General features: G+C 39.4%; 1 protein-coding gene across 4 annotated transcripts in view; it reads right to left on the bottom strand.

Annotated features, from left to right (window-relative positions):
- The window catches only part of SFI1 (SFI1 centrin binding protein), a 104,231-nt gene that overhangs the window by 54,471 nt on the left and 31,534 nt on the right, over positions 1-18,226 (bottom strand). For all 4 annotated transcript variants that reach the window (XR_005214028.1, XM_037817145.1, XM_037817146.1 and 1 more), the window contains 3 exons: positions 17,500-17,594; positions 10,510-10,627; positions 8,462-8,564 (listed from right to left, as the gene is read on the bottom strand). Coding sequence is in view for 3 of the 4 variants with exons in the window: in XM_037817145.1 (XP_037673073.1) it covers positions 8,462-8,564; positions 10,510-10,627; positions 17,500-17,594 (316 nt within the window). In the remaining variant the exon portion in view is untranslated. The remainder of the gene's footprint in view (positions 1-8,461; positions 8,565-10,509; positions 10,628-17,499; positions 17,595-18,226) is intronic.

The raw sequence follows: 18,226 nt of genomic DNA, 5'->3' as shown, positions 1-18,226 counted from the left end.
GTTCACACACCATACAATCATCCACGGTGTACAATCAACTGTTCACAGTACCATCATATAGTTGTGCATTCATTGCCACAATCAATTTTTGAACATTTTCAGTACTCCAAAAACATAAAAATAAAAAAAAAAGTAAAAAAAGAACAGCCAAAGCATTCCATCCCCACCATCCCACCATATTTTTCATTTACTTTTTGTTCCTGTTTTTCTACTCATCCATCCATACACTGGATGAATGGAGTGTGAGCCACAGGTTTTCACAATCACACAGTCACATGTAATAGCTTTTTTTTTTTTTTGAAATAAATTCAAAGTTATATGAACAATTGCAAAACCAATACTAACCCCATACACAGAATTCCATCATACTCTGACCCCCCTCCCCCGACAGCCCAATCCACCAACTTTAACATGCTGTCACATTGCTATTTCTTTCCCTTCTTCCCTCCCTCCCTGCCTATCTATCATCCATCATCTATTGCTCTGTCTTCTGAACATATGAGAGCTAGCTGCACACATCCTTGAACATACACTTTAATTCACGAATACACTTCCCATGAACACGAACATTCTTTTATGCAATTCCATTAAGCGCAGCTAAGGAGTACAAGAGATTCAACAATGATACGAAGCTTACATTCTATATTTCCGTTTCCTTATGTCTCAACTGTGTCTCTTTGAGCCACCTGTCCTCTATCTTCCAATCCCATCCAAGTTCATCCTTGGCATTCAATTGTCATCTATTTAGACTGTCTTTTTTTTTTTTTCCCAATTGTGGAAACATATATACAGCCTAAATCTTCTCATTCCACCCCCTCCGTAGCCTTCCATTAGTAGGATTAATCACATTTAGAACATTGTAATGCTCTTTCCCACCATCCATTACTAGAAATTTCCCTTCACCTCAAACAGCAACCCTACACTCATTTCTTAACTCCCCATTGCCCCTTCCCCCATTTCTCTTAACTGGAACTGTACAATTCATCTCTATGGTTACATTCTCTGATAGTTTCTTTGTGTTTGCTGTGGGGGTTAAAATTAACCTCTTAAATCCATATTGGTCTTGTTTTTCTTTGATACCACCTCCACTTCAATACGACACATAAACTATGTTCTTATACTCCTCCATTCCCCTACCTTTATATAGTTGTCTAAAATTACATATTTTACATTGAGTTCAAAACTTCTGATTTGTCATTAGAGTCTGTGTATTTTATATCATGTAGGAAGTAAACAGTGGAGTTACAGTTCAAAAATTATTGACTTCTATTTGTATTCCATTGTGGTTGGAGAACGTGCTTTGAGTATATTCAATTTCTTTTTTTTTAATTTCTTGAGGCTTGTTTTATGTCCCAGCTTATGTTCCCTTCTGGAGAAAGATCTGTGATCACTAGAGAAAAATGAGTGCCCTGGTGATTTGGGATGTAAGGTACTATACATGTCAGTTAAAATTCTCTATATCTCTTTCTCCTTTCTTTGTTTTTCTGTTGGTAGGGCTCCCTCTAGTATCTGAAGTAGGGCAGGTCTTTTACTGACAAACTCTCTCAGCATTTGTTTATCTGTGAAAAATTTAAGCTCTCCCTCAAATTTGAAGGAGAGTTTTGTGGATAAAGTATTCTTGATTGGAAATTTTTCTCTCTCAGAATTTTAAATATGTCATGCCACTGCCTTCTTACCTCCATGGTGGCCACTGAGTAGTCACAACTTAGTCTTATGCTGTTTCCTTTGTATGTGGGGGAATTGCTTTTCTCTTGCTGCTTTCAGAACTTGCTCCTTCTCTTCAGTATTTGACAGTCTGATCAGAATATGTCTCGGAGTGGGTTTATCTGGATTTATTCTATTTGGAGTTCGCTGGGCATTTATGCTTTGTGTAATTTATATTGTGTAGAAGGTTGGGGAAGTTTTCCCCAACACTTTCTTTGAATACTCTTTCTAGACCTTTCCCTTCTCTTCCTCTTCTGGGACACCAATGAGTCTTAAGTTTGGAGGTTTTATTTTATCTATCGTATCCCTGAGATCCATTTTGATTTTTTCTATTTTTTTCTCCATTCTTTCTTTTGTTCATTTTCTGTTCTATGGACTTCTAGGACACTGAGATGTGTTCAGCTTCCTCTAGTCTTGTATTGTGAATATCCAGAGTCTTTTTAATTTGACCAACAGTTTCTTTTATTTCCATAAGGTCTTCTATTTTTTTATTTACTCTTGCAATGTCTTCTTTATGCTCTTCTAGGGTCTTCTTTATGTCACTTATATCCTGGGCCATGGTCTTCTTGATGTCCTTTAAATCCTTTGCCATGTTTTCATTCCTCGATTGTAGTTCTTTGATTAATTGTGCAAGGTACAATGTTTCTTCTGATATCCTGATTTGTGTGTTTGGAGTTGGATTCTCCATATCGTCTGGTTTTATCATATGCATTAAGATTTTCTGTTGTTTTTGGCCTCTTGGCATTTGCTTTGCTTGATAGGGTTCTTTCAAGTTGTAAAAAAAGAAAAAAATACCTATTTAATTTTTGAGAAACACAGTTTGGTGGCGTACACTTTCTCTAACTAACCAGCAGATGGTGTCTGTGAGTCATCTATACCCCTCAAGTCAGTTCTCCACCTTGTCCCCGCGGTGTGTGGGGAAATGATTCTTGTGGGGTTCAGTTGGAGAACTCAGTATGGGTGTGTTGCTGAAGCCGTCCGCCCTGAATGTGGGGCGTGTGTATGGGTGGCCAGGGAGGAAGGACAGTTTTAATATTCAAATCCCCCAGGTTCCCGGAGATTCAAGGCCGCCGCAAGAGTCTCAGCCTTCATTTCATTTCAGCCCAGACACTCTCTCTCCATGTCCCAGAAACCACTGGACTTGGCATAGTGTCCCTGGGTTCTCCAAGCGGGTCCCCCCGCCCAGCTGTGATCTTCCAGGACCTTTGCCGAGGGAATGCCGTGCTACGTCACCAGTGCACACCATCCCTCAAGGGAAGCCCCGGGCCGCCGGGCTGTGCAGGAGCGCTTTCAGCCTGATGCAAAGATGGCCGAACAGGGCGTCTCCACACCCTCCTCCTTGCACAGTTCCTCCTTCCCAGCTCCGGGACAACTGGTGGGGCCCTGGGCTGCGGGCACGGCCCCGGGCAAGAGTTTATCCAGCCCTCCCAGGATCCAGCTGGTAGCCGCCGGGTTTCTTTCAGCTTCTGGCTCTCCCCTCTGTTCCCCAGGCCCCAAGGGTATCTGCAGTGGGCTATCTTCCAGGCCAGACACTGAGAGGCCGGCCCAGCCCCCTCTTGCTGTGTTTTACTGCATGGTTCCCACTATCGCTGCTGCAGCCGCTCCGGGGTTTTTCCCCTTTTTTTTTTTTTTTTTTAAAAGAGCCCGTTGGTCTCCAAACACCAAACCCCAGCTTCCCCAGACTGCCGCGCAGCTGCGGGTCTTCCAGCCAGCTCACTCACTCATTTCAGAATGCACACTCCCGGTTTCACCAAGTATACGGCCCCTTTCGAACTAGAAGACCTCGTCCAGCTGGCGCATCACTGTAACTGGTATTCTGCGTCACCCTCCGGTTTTTATCTAGTGTTTTCCATGGAGATGTTTTTTTGCCCTGTCTCCCCTAGCCGCCATCTTAGTTTTCCCTAATAGCTTCAGTGGTTTCTTTCTGGCTTTATCCTTGATCTTCTGTTATCTCCTTTTTTCAAAACCTCAACAGCCAGAGTGGACATTTTTGGTTGGTTTGGGTTGTTATGCCCCCTTTTCACATAATTTTTCCCCCCACCTTTTTGGTCTTTCATGCCACAGGTTTGTTGGAGAAACTAGGTCATTTATCCTGTAACATGTCCTATAAAATCTAAAATGTTTTAGATTTGGTTCACTGTCTCCTCAAGATGTCTTTACCTTCTTCCTTTGACCCTTGTGTGTCCTATATATGGACAGATTCGTGTTAGGCTTGGCTGGCGTCATGTTTCATTTTTTAGACAAGGACACTTCATGAGTGGTGCTGGTGCTTCCTGTGACAGCATGCCCGGCTGTCACAGTGTAGTAATCAGGATGGTTCAGTGGCTTCAGACACCACCAGCCTGATCCCACCAATACACTTCCCCATCATCCTTTCAGTGGGTGATGGTCCTAGAGCCATTCCTTCACCGGGGTGGCAAAACAGCACATTTCTATTTCTAGCATCCCTTCTGCGTTTATTAACTGGAGTTCTTCTATAAAAAATAGCCTTCCCTCTCTCATTCACCCTCTCATTTCCAGGATATAGAGTTTGTACAGGATAGGCAGGATAGATGCTTGGTATTTGCATTCATTAATTTTCTTTCTAAATTAATCTTCAAGGAATTGAGTTAATGTCCTAACAACCTAAAAGCATGAACAATGAGTCCCTTTATCATTATGACTACATAGATTTTTATTTACTTGCTATGTTTTTAGTGCATTGTAGTCAATATTCTTTTTCATGCTCAAAATGTTCTATCTTAAGCCTATGGGAGCCTTTTTAAGTGGGCTCCCGAGTCCTTCTGATACAACCCCTTTAGTCTTTGTAAATTCTCTCACTTCAAAGCACATGATGTACTGGGCTTAGCTTGCCTATTTGTTGCCCCAGACTTGGAATCAGTCATTTTTCCAAAGAGCCAGAACTCCTTTTAGGGGAAAGTGGTAGACATCATAAGTTGGGCACAAAGGCTGCTAACTGCTGAGTACTGTGACTATTTTTAAGTGTTTTTGGTAAACAGAGCTAGAAACATATTTTTTAAGGTTAAAACAACTCATAAATTCATACTGATATTTACATTTCAAATTTCAGATTACGGGGCTTTGATTAAATTTCTGTGATTTTATACTGGTAATCTTTTCTTTCTATGCCAGACTTACTCATTTGCTGTATCTCACCCTGTAGCTGTAATAGTTTCAGCATACAAATTCCAAACCTGCTACTAAACAATAAGACTACTGAATGCAGTTTTAGATTTCTTAGGAGTTTTTTGTGTCCTTAGAATCCATCCCACTAAGGACAAACAATCAAAATACTGTATTTTAATAAAGTTACTTGAAATAATTATTTTCTCTGTATAGTTATTGCCACAAATGTGATATGTTTGCTTTGCTTTGTTTTAAAACTCTAGGGTTTGCTTTTTTCCTTTTTGACTGACTTCTGTTTTTTAATTATGTAAAATATTTCCATGGTTCCAAAGTGAAAACTATATAGCAAAGTAAATTCACAGAAATATTTTTTCTACCCTATTCACTCCTTCCCCCTAAAGGTGACCATTTTCTCTTAGTTTTTATTCTTCCATCATTTCTTCTTGAAAATATTAGCAAACACACACACGTGTGTGTATTCACATATCTCCCTCCCTTTCTGAGCCAAAAGGCAGCACCCCATGCACCAAAAAGATCCTGTACGAGGCAGGTGCAAGCACATCTCATCTCTGTTGAAGGAAGCAGCTCCCATCTCCTCTGGGGTAAGAGCCAAAGCCATTTTGTGGTGTCACCTGCAAGGCTAGCATCCGGCACTCCCAGTTATCCAATAGCCTCAACACTCCCACCCTCCTGCCCTCTCATAAGGTATATCAGGTTCAGGCAAGGCGAGATGCCATTTCGTGAACATGACATTTCCCCAGTCCGTATATTATAATAAACTCCTAGGAGGCTTTTTGAGGACCTTGGCAAGCTGATCCTAAAATGTAGAGTAAAGAACAATAACCAAGACAATTTTTAAAAAGAACTAGAATAAAGAGGACCTCACCTTACCAGTTATAAAGACTTAAGAGCTCGAGTGGGGTAATAAATAGCTAGCATTTATCGAGTACTTCCATATTCCAAACACTATTCTAAGCATATTGAATGCATCATCACATTTAAACTCTTGAATCCTATGAGAGAGGCACTATTATCACCTACATTTCACAGATGAGGAATCTGAAGTGCAGAGGGGTTAATCAGCTTGTTCAAAGGCACAGTTAATATGCAATGGAGGCAGAATTTCCACCGGGGCAGCCTGGCTTGCGAACCCATGCTCTCTCTCACCTGCTACATTATCTCAAATTGAAAACAGTGTGGAATTGGCTCCAAGAAAGACAAAATGATTAAGGGAACAGAGAGCCTAGAAGCAGACCTAATGGGACCTTGGCTGACAACGGAGGTGGGTTACAAATCAGTATAAAAAAGGGAAGAGTGGACTAATCAGTCAGTAAATAGTGCTGGAGCAATTAACTATCCATAAGAAAATGACAAACTAACATCCCCATTTCATACAATTTATAAAATTAAGCCTGAGATATATTAAAGACCAAACACACCGTAAGATAAAAGAATGATTAATTAGGCTACATTGAAAGGAATAACTCCTACATGAAAAAAGGCACCATGAACAAAGTGAAAAAACAAACAACAGACTGGAAGAAAGCACCTGCAATCTGTATTACAAAATAAAGACTAGTAAGCAGAATCTACAACAACATCTACAAATCAGTAAGTAAAAGAAAACAAACCAACAGAAAAGGAAAAAAAAAAAAAAAAAGGAGGGGGGATGTAAACAAGAAACAAGCTCAAAAGCAGAAATCCAACTGGCAAATAAGCTTCCAAAAGATACTTGGCCTCCCTTGGAATCAGGGAAATATAAATTGAAGCAATGAGTTATCATTTCACACCTATCAAATGGGTAAAAAAACAGTCAAGTCTGGCACACAAAGTGCTGATGATTGTGTGGGATATGGGGAGCGGACCTGCATACTGGCACATAAACTGGCACAGTCCTGGAGAGCAACTGACAATGCATGACCAGGATGAAGAGACAAATATCTTATGGTCCAGCAATTCCATTTCTAGGAACCTGACTGGAGAAACTCTCAGACATTTGCACAAGGATATATGCCTGGAATGTTCTCTGCAGCACTGTCTGTAATTGTAAAAAAGTAATCAACAGTCCATTAGTTGTATGACTAAACGGTGCCTTATTCATACAATGGCATATCATACAGTTAGTAGATCGTCATGTATCTACACAGATGAACCTCAAAATATACTGTTGCATGAAAAAAGCAAGCTGCAAGGTAAGTCTACAGTATGATGGCACTCATGACATTTATTCTTCCTGGATACGTATGCACACATTTTCACAAGTGAAAAAGAATGCAGGAGAACAATCACACCATTTTCAAGAGAGTGGCTATCTCTTGGGGGAAAGGTGGCAGTGTATAAGGACAGTGAAGCATGGTGGTTAAGAGCATGGCTCTGCAGTTCTCAGGTTGCCTGGGTTTAAATCCTAGCTCTGACCTTTGCTAGGGGTAGGTCCCTGGTTCAATTGACCCAGGTCTCAGTTTTTTCAACAATAATATGGAATGAAAACAATACATACAAGATAGTATTATTAGGACAAGTCAATGAGATGAAGCGGGTAAAGCAGTTAGCACCATGCCTAGCACAAGTAAGATAGCAATAAATGCTATTTGCTGCTGCTACTGTCATTAACAGTGGCAAGAACTGCACCTCTTATTTTCTTGCTATTGTCTCAGAAGATATTCTGTATTTTTAGCTCAGGGGTCAAAAAACTTTTTCTTAAAGGGTCAGATAATAAATATTTTAGGGTTTGCAGACTACACGGTCTCTGCTACAACTACTCAACTTGGTTCTTGTGTATTCAAAAAACAGCCACAGTCAAAATGTAGGCAAATGGATGCAGCTGTGTCCCAATAAAATTTTATTTACAAAAATAGGCAGCAAGCCAATGTTACCTATGAGCCAGAATTTGCTCACCCCTGATGCAGACAATTGTATATGCTATTTGCATGTGATCTCAATATGTTTACGAGGACTGTGAAATATATTTTAAAATTAAGAAGATATGACTCCTACACTTGGTAACAGGCACTTTTTATTTTTCCTCTTCCCTGTTGTATTCTCTGTAACTGATCCAGCAGCCCCATAAATATCCAGCAGACACAAAACAGTGACAGAAACTCAGAATTTATCAAAGGTCATAGGAAAGCTTCAGCAAACCACAGTTTTAGTACAGGTCTTTGGCCTTTATAAATGACCAAAAGCTAGTGGCTTCTAAGACAAAGAAAACAATAAGGAAAAATGAAACCAATTTTTCATTTTGGTCTTAGTTTCTTTTCTGCCCTCACTGTTTTCTAATTTGCTGTGGGAAATTAGTGATGAGGAAGTAAGAATATATTGCCGTTCCTTTATACATGCTTATAACTCATTCATAAATCCCTTTCCAGCACCATAATTACTCGAAGCTCTCTAAAAACCACTGGTAATCACGTCCAGGACAAGACTCTGCACATTCTTTCTAGAAGCCTGTGTCTCTAGAAGAGTCCAGCTTCCATATTGTTTCTGCTCAGCTGCCCCAGCACCCTGGGCTGCCGTGAGGGCTGAGTCAAGAGGCAGAAGCGTGATGGCTGGCTCCCTGCTTGGGAATCCGATGCCACCCTCTGTGAGTGTGGGGCTTTACGACACAGAGGACCCCAAACCAGAGTCTACTCACCTGCAGCTGGAGGCTCAGTGCCCTGTGCTTCACAGCTGAGATGTGGAGGGCATGGCCCTCGCAGACCCCTTCCAGTCGCCGCCTCCACTCACTCCACCACACCCTGCCAAAGAGCAGATTGAACATGGAGCCCATCAGAAAACAAGCCGCCTGGAAAAGAAAAAGGTGGCTGGGACTTAGACCCTCCCCCTCATGGGTGCCATCCCCAGACTGGCATCTGTTAGATGCACTGCTGAAAACAAAATTAGCAAGACACTGTCCTAGCAGTGCCAATTCTGGTTGCAGATAGATGGTTCCTAAGGTCAGATACAGCCTTAGACACTGTAGATATGCTCTAGTTTGGCCTACATGGTTTCCTGAAAATACATATAAATTTTTGCCAACATTTAAAAATCAGGAGATTTCACAGAATAATCTGCAAAATCAGCAGCTCTGGTTATGGTGGGCTGGGCCAACCAGTGGGTGGTCTTTAGCTTTCCAGTCTCAATGGCCCCTCCCCTTCGGGCTGTCCTGGCCAGTTTCCATATCAGTCTTAGGTTCTTTTTCTACTCTCATTATTTTCTAATTTGCTGCAGGAAAACAGTGATGAGGAAATGAGAGTTTGCAACCTGTACTTTTTTGTAACACCCACTTTCCCCAGTCACTCTAACCCACAAATATCTCTCCTTTTCCTCCTAACCTGGGCAAGGCTTCCTTGCATAACTTACTTCAAAAATTCAACTGTGTTACATTATCACCTATCTTAATCTTTTTTTAATTTTTCATGCATTTTGATTGTGAACTTTAACATATATACATAACAGTGATAACTTTCAAAGAACAATTTAACAAGTAGTTAGAGAGCAAATTTCAAATAATCTTATGGGTTACAGTTCCAGTTTCAGTTATTTCCGTTATTGTAAAATATAACATATACACAGAAAGGTATTAACTTTCAAAGTACAGCTCAACAAGCAGTTAGATAGGTAATTTCAAAAAATGTTATGGGTCACAGTTCCACATTTTCAGTTCTTTCCTTATTGTGAAATATATTACCTATCTCTTTAAGCACGAAGGAATTATAAGTTCCCTCAATGCAACCCCAGCACACAATACAGTTACCAGGAATATTTCCTTGATCCTTCAATAAATATACACTGAATAAATGAATTTATTATATAAAAATATCTCCAATAGACTCTAGTAGAATGGCATACTTACTAAGCATTTTAAAATACTTGCTGAATAAATTTTAAATAGCTCCTTTATATTTAACACTGGTGTTCTGTACACCATGCTAAACCCTTTACAGATATCACCTTATTTATACCCCATGACAACACTGAGAGAGACTTAGTGGTGTGCCTATTTCACAGGTGAGGACAGCGAGGCTTGGAGAGGTGAAATGACCCAGTAACACTTGTTAGAACAGGGATTCAAACCCAGGGCAGTCCAGCTGCAAAGCCTCTGCTCTTATGTATACAATATACAGTGTCCAGCTCTTCTGAGCACAAAATGAGCTTTTAATATTCTGCCATCCAGGACATCAGAGGATCACTAGAGACAATAGACCATGGAATCAACCCCCCTCTAAAGCAGCTCACTGTCATGCATGCCTGGCTTTAAAAGTGAGCTAAGTCCCGTACCTCCAGCGTGTTGGCAATGCTGATGAGATGCAGCACCGAGCTTGAGCATCAGAAAAATGGTTTTGCCAGTTACAACCTGTATGAGCTCAGGCAAGTTACTCAACCTTTCCAAGCCTTAGCATCCTTATCCCTACTTAGTTCATATTTTACAGCAATGATTAAATTACACACTTCATATAAAAAAAGTTAACATATTCACACAAAATTAGCACAGGGTTTATAATCGTAAATGCTCAGTGTTAATTACGATTATGTAATAACCTGGCCTTATAGCTGAACAAGTTATCAGTAAATACTTAGAATGCATTAATTATGTTCAAAGCATTATTTTAAGGTGGGATGTAACACTGCGTTACACTAGCATAAAACAAGGCTGAGGGACAATTATGGCTGCTGACGTGTAGGGCCACTGAGTGCACTCACCGCAGAGTACTCCGCTGCCTGAACTGCAGGGCCGTGTTCTGCATCTGAAGTTTGGTCCTGCGAACAACCACGTAGATCAACCAGGACTTCCAGGCCTGGCGCATCTTTTGCTTTGCATCTAAATCCACCAAAGATATTTTTTAAAAGGGAGGGAAAGGGGGAGAAGAATGACTGTGGGTTATGATAGCTCAACTGCTCTCTCCACACAGTCCTACTTTGAGTACCTAAAGCTTCCTTCAGTCTTCGAGTGCCCCCTGCTGGTAAAGTTGAGAAGTGCAACTCAATAAAGATGCAAATGAAGAATGCTTATGTAAGTGATGACACTCAACAAAACATTTAAAGGAAATGCAACATATTGTATCATTCAGAAATCCTTTACTTAAAAGGTCTTTATTTTTTTAGAGATGTATTCTGAAATATTCACAGGTGAAATGATGCGAACAACATAGGAAGTGGAGAAGTAAGTGGGGATATATTGTTGATAAGTCAAATAAAAAAATAAAGGAAAGTTTAACATGTGGCTTCCTCAGCCCACCCCAGAATCAGGACAAGCGTGTTGCTGTGGTTTAGACAAGCAGAGTCTGAATACCGCCCTATCACTGATTAGCTAAGGAAACTGGCACAAATTCCTCATCTGTAAAATCATACATACTCCCCTTGCAGGTATGTACAGCGTAGAAAGTAAGTAAGTGAGATAATCTATGAAAAGCGCCTCTAATAAATGCTAATGGTTCTTTTCTGAGTATGCAACCCAGGAATCTGCCTGAACCATCTTCCCCGTGATTCTGATACATGTGACAATTTTAAGACCATGCTCCTTCCTCAAAGCCTAGACAGCTTTTGATAGTGCAGGACAGGATAGACACTGCCTGGGGTCTGTGGGCATGGCCTGAAACAGCTGTCACGTGTCTTAAAGAATTAACTTTATTCTTAGACAGTCAAGTGACTTTTCCCTTCTACTTCACAATAGAGCTGTATTCATTGTCACTGTAAGTAACAATACAAGACAGCAGAATACACATTGTTTTCAAGCCTTTATGTTACATTCACAAGGAAGAACATATTCCGGGTCATAAAATCAATCTTAAATTTAAAAAGGCTTCATCATACTAAGTATGGTGTTCTCTGATCACCATGGAATAAACTGGAAATCAATAACAGAAAGATAACGGAAAATCCCCCAAGTATTAGGAAATTAAACAATACACTTCTACATAATCTATAGGTCAAAGAGGAAGCCTGAAGAGAAATTAGAAAATATTTTTCACCTAAGGAAAATGGAAAGTCAAAACTTATGGAATGCAGTTAAAGCAGTGTTTAAAAGGAAATTTATCATAGTAAATATTTATGTTAGAAAAAAAGGAAAGCTGTCAAATCAATAAACCCAGCTTGCACCCTAAGAAACTAGCAAAAGAACAAATCAAAACCAAAGTTTGCAGAAGCAAGATAATAATGAAGATAGGAGCAGAAATCTAGAAAATTGAAAAGAGAAAAATAGACAATATCAGCAAATGCAAAAGCTGGTTATTTGAAAAGATCGATAAAATTGATAAAGCTCTTGCTAAACTGACCAAGAATAAAAGAAGACACAAAGTACCAATATCAGCAATGAAAGTGAAGCTATCACTACAGACCCTGCAAATATTAAAAGTATAATAACGGAATACTTCAAGTGACTCTATGCCCATAAATTTGATATAACATTTGAAACAGACCAATTCTTTGAAAGACACAAACTACCAAAATTCACTCGAGAAGAAACAGATAACCTGAGTAGACCTATATCTATTAAAGAACTTGAATTCAAAGTTAAAAACTCTCCAACGAAGAAAACTCCAGACTCAGATGACTTCACTGGTGAATTTTACCAAACAAGTAAGGAAAAAGTAATACCAATTTTACAAGTCTCTTTCAGAAAACAGAACAGGAGGACACATTTCCCAACTCATTTTATGAGGCCAGTTTTACCCTGACATCAAAACTGAGACAATGATATTATACACAAAGACCAATATCCCTCATGAATACAGCTGCAGAAATCGTGAACAAATTATGAGCAAACTGAATCCTGTAATATATAAAAAGATAAGACATCATGACCAAGTGGAGTTCATCTGAAGAATCCAAGGCTGGTTCAACATTCAAAAATCACTTAATGTAATTCATCATATGTGCTGTCTTGACTATGTTATGTACCCCATAAAAGATTGTTTTTTTAATCCACCCTTGTGGGGCCAGACCTATTGTGGGTGTGATCTTTCGATTAGGTTGTTTCCATGGAGATGTGACCCACCCAATTGTGAGTGGGACCCTTTGATTGGATTCTTTCCATGTAGGTGTGGTCCTGCCCATTCAAGGTGGATCTTAATTAGTTTACTGGAGTCCTTAAGAGAGCTCAGAGCTGACACAGACCCAGACACTTGGAGACACAGACAGACAGAGGTTTGGAGATGCTAAGCTAAGAATAAAGCCCAGAGTTTGCCCTGGAGAAGCTAAGGGAGGACCCCCAGACGCTTAAAAAGAAAGCCACCGGAATCAGAAGTTGAAAGCATTGCAACCCTGGAGCAAAGGACCAGAAGATGCCAGCCACGTGCTTTCCCAGCTGACAGAGGTGTTCTGGACATCATCGGCCTATCTTCAGTGAAGGTACCCTCTTGTTGATGCCTTAGTTTGGATACTTTTAATGGCCTTAGAACTGTAAATTTGTAACCTAATAACTCCCCTTTATAAAAGCCAATCTATTTCTTGTATATTGTATTCTGGCAGCTGTAGCAAACTAGAACACCATATTAACAGATTAAAGAAGAAAAGTCATATAATCATCTCAATAGATGTTGAAAAAGCATACGACAAAATTACCATCCAGTCATGATCAGAATCCTCAGACAACTAGGAATAGAACTTCTTAACCTGATAAAGTACATCTACCAAAAAAACCTGCAGCTAATCTTATACTTAATGGTTAAAGACTGACTGCCTTCTCCTAAGATCAGGATCAAGACAAGGATGTCTACTATCACCACTTCTGTTCAGTATCATACTGGAAGCCCAGGCCACTGCAATAAAACAATAAAAAGAATTTGGAAACGAAGGAACAAAACCATCTCTATTCACAGACACATGATTTCTGCATAGAAAATCCCATGGAATCTACAAAAAGCTCCTAAAACTACTAAATGAACTTGGCAAGATTGCAGGATACAAGATGAATATGTAAAACTACAGAACTTTTAGAAGAAAACATGGGGGAAAATTTCTGTTAGGCAGATTTCTTAGATGTGAAATCCAAAACACAATCTAGGAAAAAAACATGCAGAAAACCAGGAATAGAAGGAAACTTTCTCAATACGACAAAGGGTATTTATGAAAAACCCACAGGAAACATAATATTCAATGCTGAAAATGTACAATAGAATCTAAAAAGATAAAATAAATTTAACCAAGAAGGTGAAAGACTTGCTGAACATTGCTGAAAGAAATTGAAAACCAAAACCAAAAGCCCATGTTCATGGGTTAGAAGAAATGATATTGTTAAGATAGAAATACCACCTAAAGTGACAAATTCAATGCAATCCCTATCCAAACTCCAGGAGACTTTTTTGCCGAAATGGAAAGGCAAATTCATAGGGACCAGAAAGAGCCAAAGCCATCTTGAAAAACAGGAACAAAGTTGGAGGACTCACACTTTCTGATTTCAAAACTGACTGCTAAGCAACAGTAATTAAAACAGTGTGATACTGGCATAAGGATAGACATATAGACTAACAGAACAGAATTGAGAGTTCAGAAATAAACTCACATTTCTATGGCCAATTGACTTTCAACAATGGTGCCAAGTCCAGTCAATGGAGAAAGAATAGTCTCTTCAACAAACGGTGCTAGAACAATTGTAAATCCACATGCAAAAGATTGAATTTGGAGCCCATACCTCCCCATATGCCAAAATTAACTCAAAATGGATCAACGACCTAAATATAAGAGCTAATACTATAAACCTCTTACAAGAAACAGGAAATATCTTCAGGACCTTGTATTAGTCAATGGATTCTTAGTGAGTTATACCCAAAGTAATAGCAACAAAAGGAAAATAGGTAAACTTGACTTCATCAAAATTAAAATTTTTTGTGAATCAAAGGACATTATCAAGAAAGTGAAAAGACAACCTTTAGAATGGAAGAAAATATTTGGAAACCATATATCTGATAAGGGTTAAATATCCAGAATATATGAAGAACTCCTACAACTCAACAAAAAAAAGAAAAGCAATCCAATTCAAAACTGGACAAAGTATAAGTTAACAGGATATAGAACGAGGCTAAAGAATGGGGAGTGGTTGCTTATTATGAGCAGAATGTTCAACTAGGGTGAACTTAAATGTCTGGAAGTGGACAGAGGTGACGGTAGCACATTATTGTGAGAATAACTAACAGTGCTGAATGTTGTATGAATGTTGGTGGAAAAGGGAAGCTTAGAGTCACGTATGTCACCAGAAGGAAAGTCGGAGGCTAAAAGATGGGAATGTATAAAACAGTGAATCTTGTGGTGGGCAATGTCCATGATTAACTGTACAATTATTAGAAATCTCTCTCATGAACCAGAACAAATGTATGACACTAAAACTAGAAGCTAATAATAGAGGGGTATATAGGGAAAAATATACCTATTGCAAACTATTTACTACAATTAACAGTATTTTAACATTCTTTCATCAACAGTTGCAAATGTACTATATACCAATACTATGATTCAATAATGGAGGAGGAGGTGGTTAGAGGTAGGGGAGTAATTGAGGTTTTTTGTTTTTGTTTTTGTTTTTTTGTCTTTATTTCTTTTCTGGAGTAATGAAAATGTTCTAAAAATTGGAAAAAAAATTAATTGTGGTGATGGATGCATGGCTGCATGATGGTACCGTGGGTAATTGATTGTGCAATTTGGATCTTTGGACAATTGTATGGTATGTGAACAATCTCAATAAAATGAAAATTTTAAGAGAAAAAAAAAAAAAAAAAAAAACCGGACAAAGGACTTGAACAAATATTTCTCCAAAGAAGATATACAAATGACTAATAAGTTAAAAAAAAAAAAAAAAAAAAAAAAAGGTACTCAACATTATTAGCCATTAGAGAAATGCAAATCAAAACTACAATGATATAACACTTCACACCCACTAGGATGGCTATTATTTAAAAAAAACAAAACAAAATAAAACAAAAAGCAGAAAATAACAAGTGTTGGAAAGGATGCTGGGAAATGGGAACTCTCATACATTGTCAGTGGGAATGTTCAATGGTGCAGCTGCTGTGAAAAATAGTGTGGCAGTTCCTCAGAAAGTTAAACATAGAATTAACATTTGATCCAGCAATCCTGCTTCTAGGTTTATACCCAAAACACTTGAAAGCAGGGACTCAAATCAGATATCTGTACAACAATGTTCATAATAGCCCAAGTGTTCATCAACAGAGAAATAGTTAAAAAAAATATGGTATATCCATACAATGGAATTCGGCCATAAAAAGGAAGGAAGTTCTGATACATGCTACAACACAGATGAACTTTGAAGACACTATTTGAGTGAAATAAGCCAGATACAAAAAACAAACAAACAAAAAAACAGATACTGTATGATTCCAGTTAAATGAAATAACTAGAACATGCAAATTCAGAGACAGAAAGCAGAACAGTGGTTACCAGGGGTGGCGGAGAAGGGAAATGGGGAGTCAGTGCTTAATGCTAAATGGCAGAGTTTGTTTGAGATGATGGAAAAATTTTGGTAATGGATGGCGGCAATGGTGAGCACAACACTGGGAACATAATTAAACTCACTGAATTATACACTGGAAGGTGGTTAAAATGGGAAATGTTACGTTGCACATATGTTACCACAGTTTAAAAAATAAAAAAACGGGGCATGCATAAGAGCTTCAGGAACAAAGACAAGGGAAGGAAGAACCTGCTGTGCTGGAGGGATCAGGGAAAGCTACCTAGGGCAGGAGGCATTTAGAACAGGCCTGAAGGAGGAACTGCAGAGGGAAAGAAGGAATGTGCACATCTGGGGTAGCAAGGCAGGAGGGTGCATGGGAAGGTACAGCCGGCGAAGAGGTAGAAACTTTGTCTGCCACAGCAAGGAGTGTTGACTTTATTCCATAAGCAAAGAGGATCCAAGTGAATGTTTATGCAAAAGAGTCAGAGGATGTAGTCTATTTCTTATTAGCAACATGTACAATGAGAAAGGGAAGAAAGTAAATGCAGGGAGATCAAAAGGTACCTATAACCTCTGGGGAAAAATGATGAGGATGAACACTTCATAGGGCCGTCTCATAAGGTTAGACAACAGAATGAGAAGAGGAATGACAAGCTGTAACCCAGTAAGGGCTTCCCACTTGGATGGGAAAAGCAGGAAGAAGAGCAGGTTGAAATGGTGGGGGAAGTTGGTAAGTTGAACTCTGACCTGCTGAGTTTGAGGGGTCTGCAGAACACTCCTGGGGAATGATAATACGGGCTGTGCTATCACGTTGAAACTCTGTGCTTTTTTTCCCTTAGACTCCTCACGTGGGTTTCTAAGCTCAACTCACAGAGAAACTAGATACTGGCCAGAGTTAAACTAGCCGCAGGATCACTAAGGGGCAATCTTGGCAAAGAATATCAGAAATGAGTCTCAGTTCAATTTGACAGATGGGGGCAAGACAGAGAAGCACCAGGTGCTGTGGGGAAAACAAGCAAGCATGATGCATGAATAGCCAGTTCACGTAAATTGTGGCTGAAGGAGTTGCGAATGCCAAAAGCATGCCATACAGAGACAACCACAGGGATTGTGTCACACAGAAGCCCCTGCTCAGAGAATCACTCATTCTGGAAAACATGAAAGGGAATCAAACAAATCTTCCCTTAGACCTAGAGCTATTCTCTCTCAGAGACACTGCTTGTCCTTCTCAAAGTTTCTGCAAAAATAAATCAGGGCATCTTCTTTAGAGGTATACTCCCTTTTCTCACCATAATCTTCGGCTCTCGTGTACTTGTTCCTCATCTCCTGCTGCTGACGGACGAAGGTTTTCCAGGTCTGGAAGATCAGGTTGTACAAGTAATATCTGAGAAGCCAGAAAAGCAAATGGCATTGCTTTAAAACAAAACAACAAAATTCCCAATCCAACACATTCAGTCAGGCTGCATTTGAGAGAAATTAACGTGGAAACTTCTGACACACAAAAAGCCCTATCTGCACCCTAAACTAAAATTTCATTTCCTACAATCATGGTGAAATGTACCCTCCTTGAGAGACAGCCATTCTGCACACCTCCAGTGTCTCAAGAAAGAAAAAGCTTGGCTTCTCCAAGAATGTCTTCACTTTCGGCATCCATGCCACACAGCCGTGATTTTAGAATGATAGTCATATTTCAATCACCTTTCATCTTCCACACCATGTAAAAATCACTTCTCCTTTGCACTGGAATATGGTCAAAGACACTTTCTAAAACTTTCTTTCCCTTTCCCTTCTTGATATGTATACCAAACACATTCAGACCTTCAGTCCATCCGTATTTTCACTACCCTACTTCCTAAGACTTGATTTCATACTCTATCAGCTATATTAGATCTCATGTTTTATCTGAAATATCCATCAATCAGAACTTCTTCCCCAAAGTCATTCCAAACAGAGAAGTGACTATAATGAGTGAAGGTAATTTTAGAGACACAATGTGTAAAATACAATGTTAAGTTG

This window comes from Choloepus didactylus, chromosome 23 (genome assembly GCF_015220235.1).
Source record: "Choloepus didactylus isolate mChoDid1 chromosome 23, mChoDid1.pri, whole genome shotgun sequence".
Lineage (NCBI taxonomy): Eukaryota > Metazoa > Chordata > Mammalia > Pilosa > Megalonychidae > Choloepus > Choloepus didactylus.
Note: the sequence above shows the minus strand (reverse complement) of the source record. Positions and strands in the feature narration are given on the sequence as shown.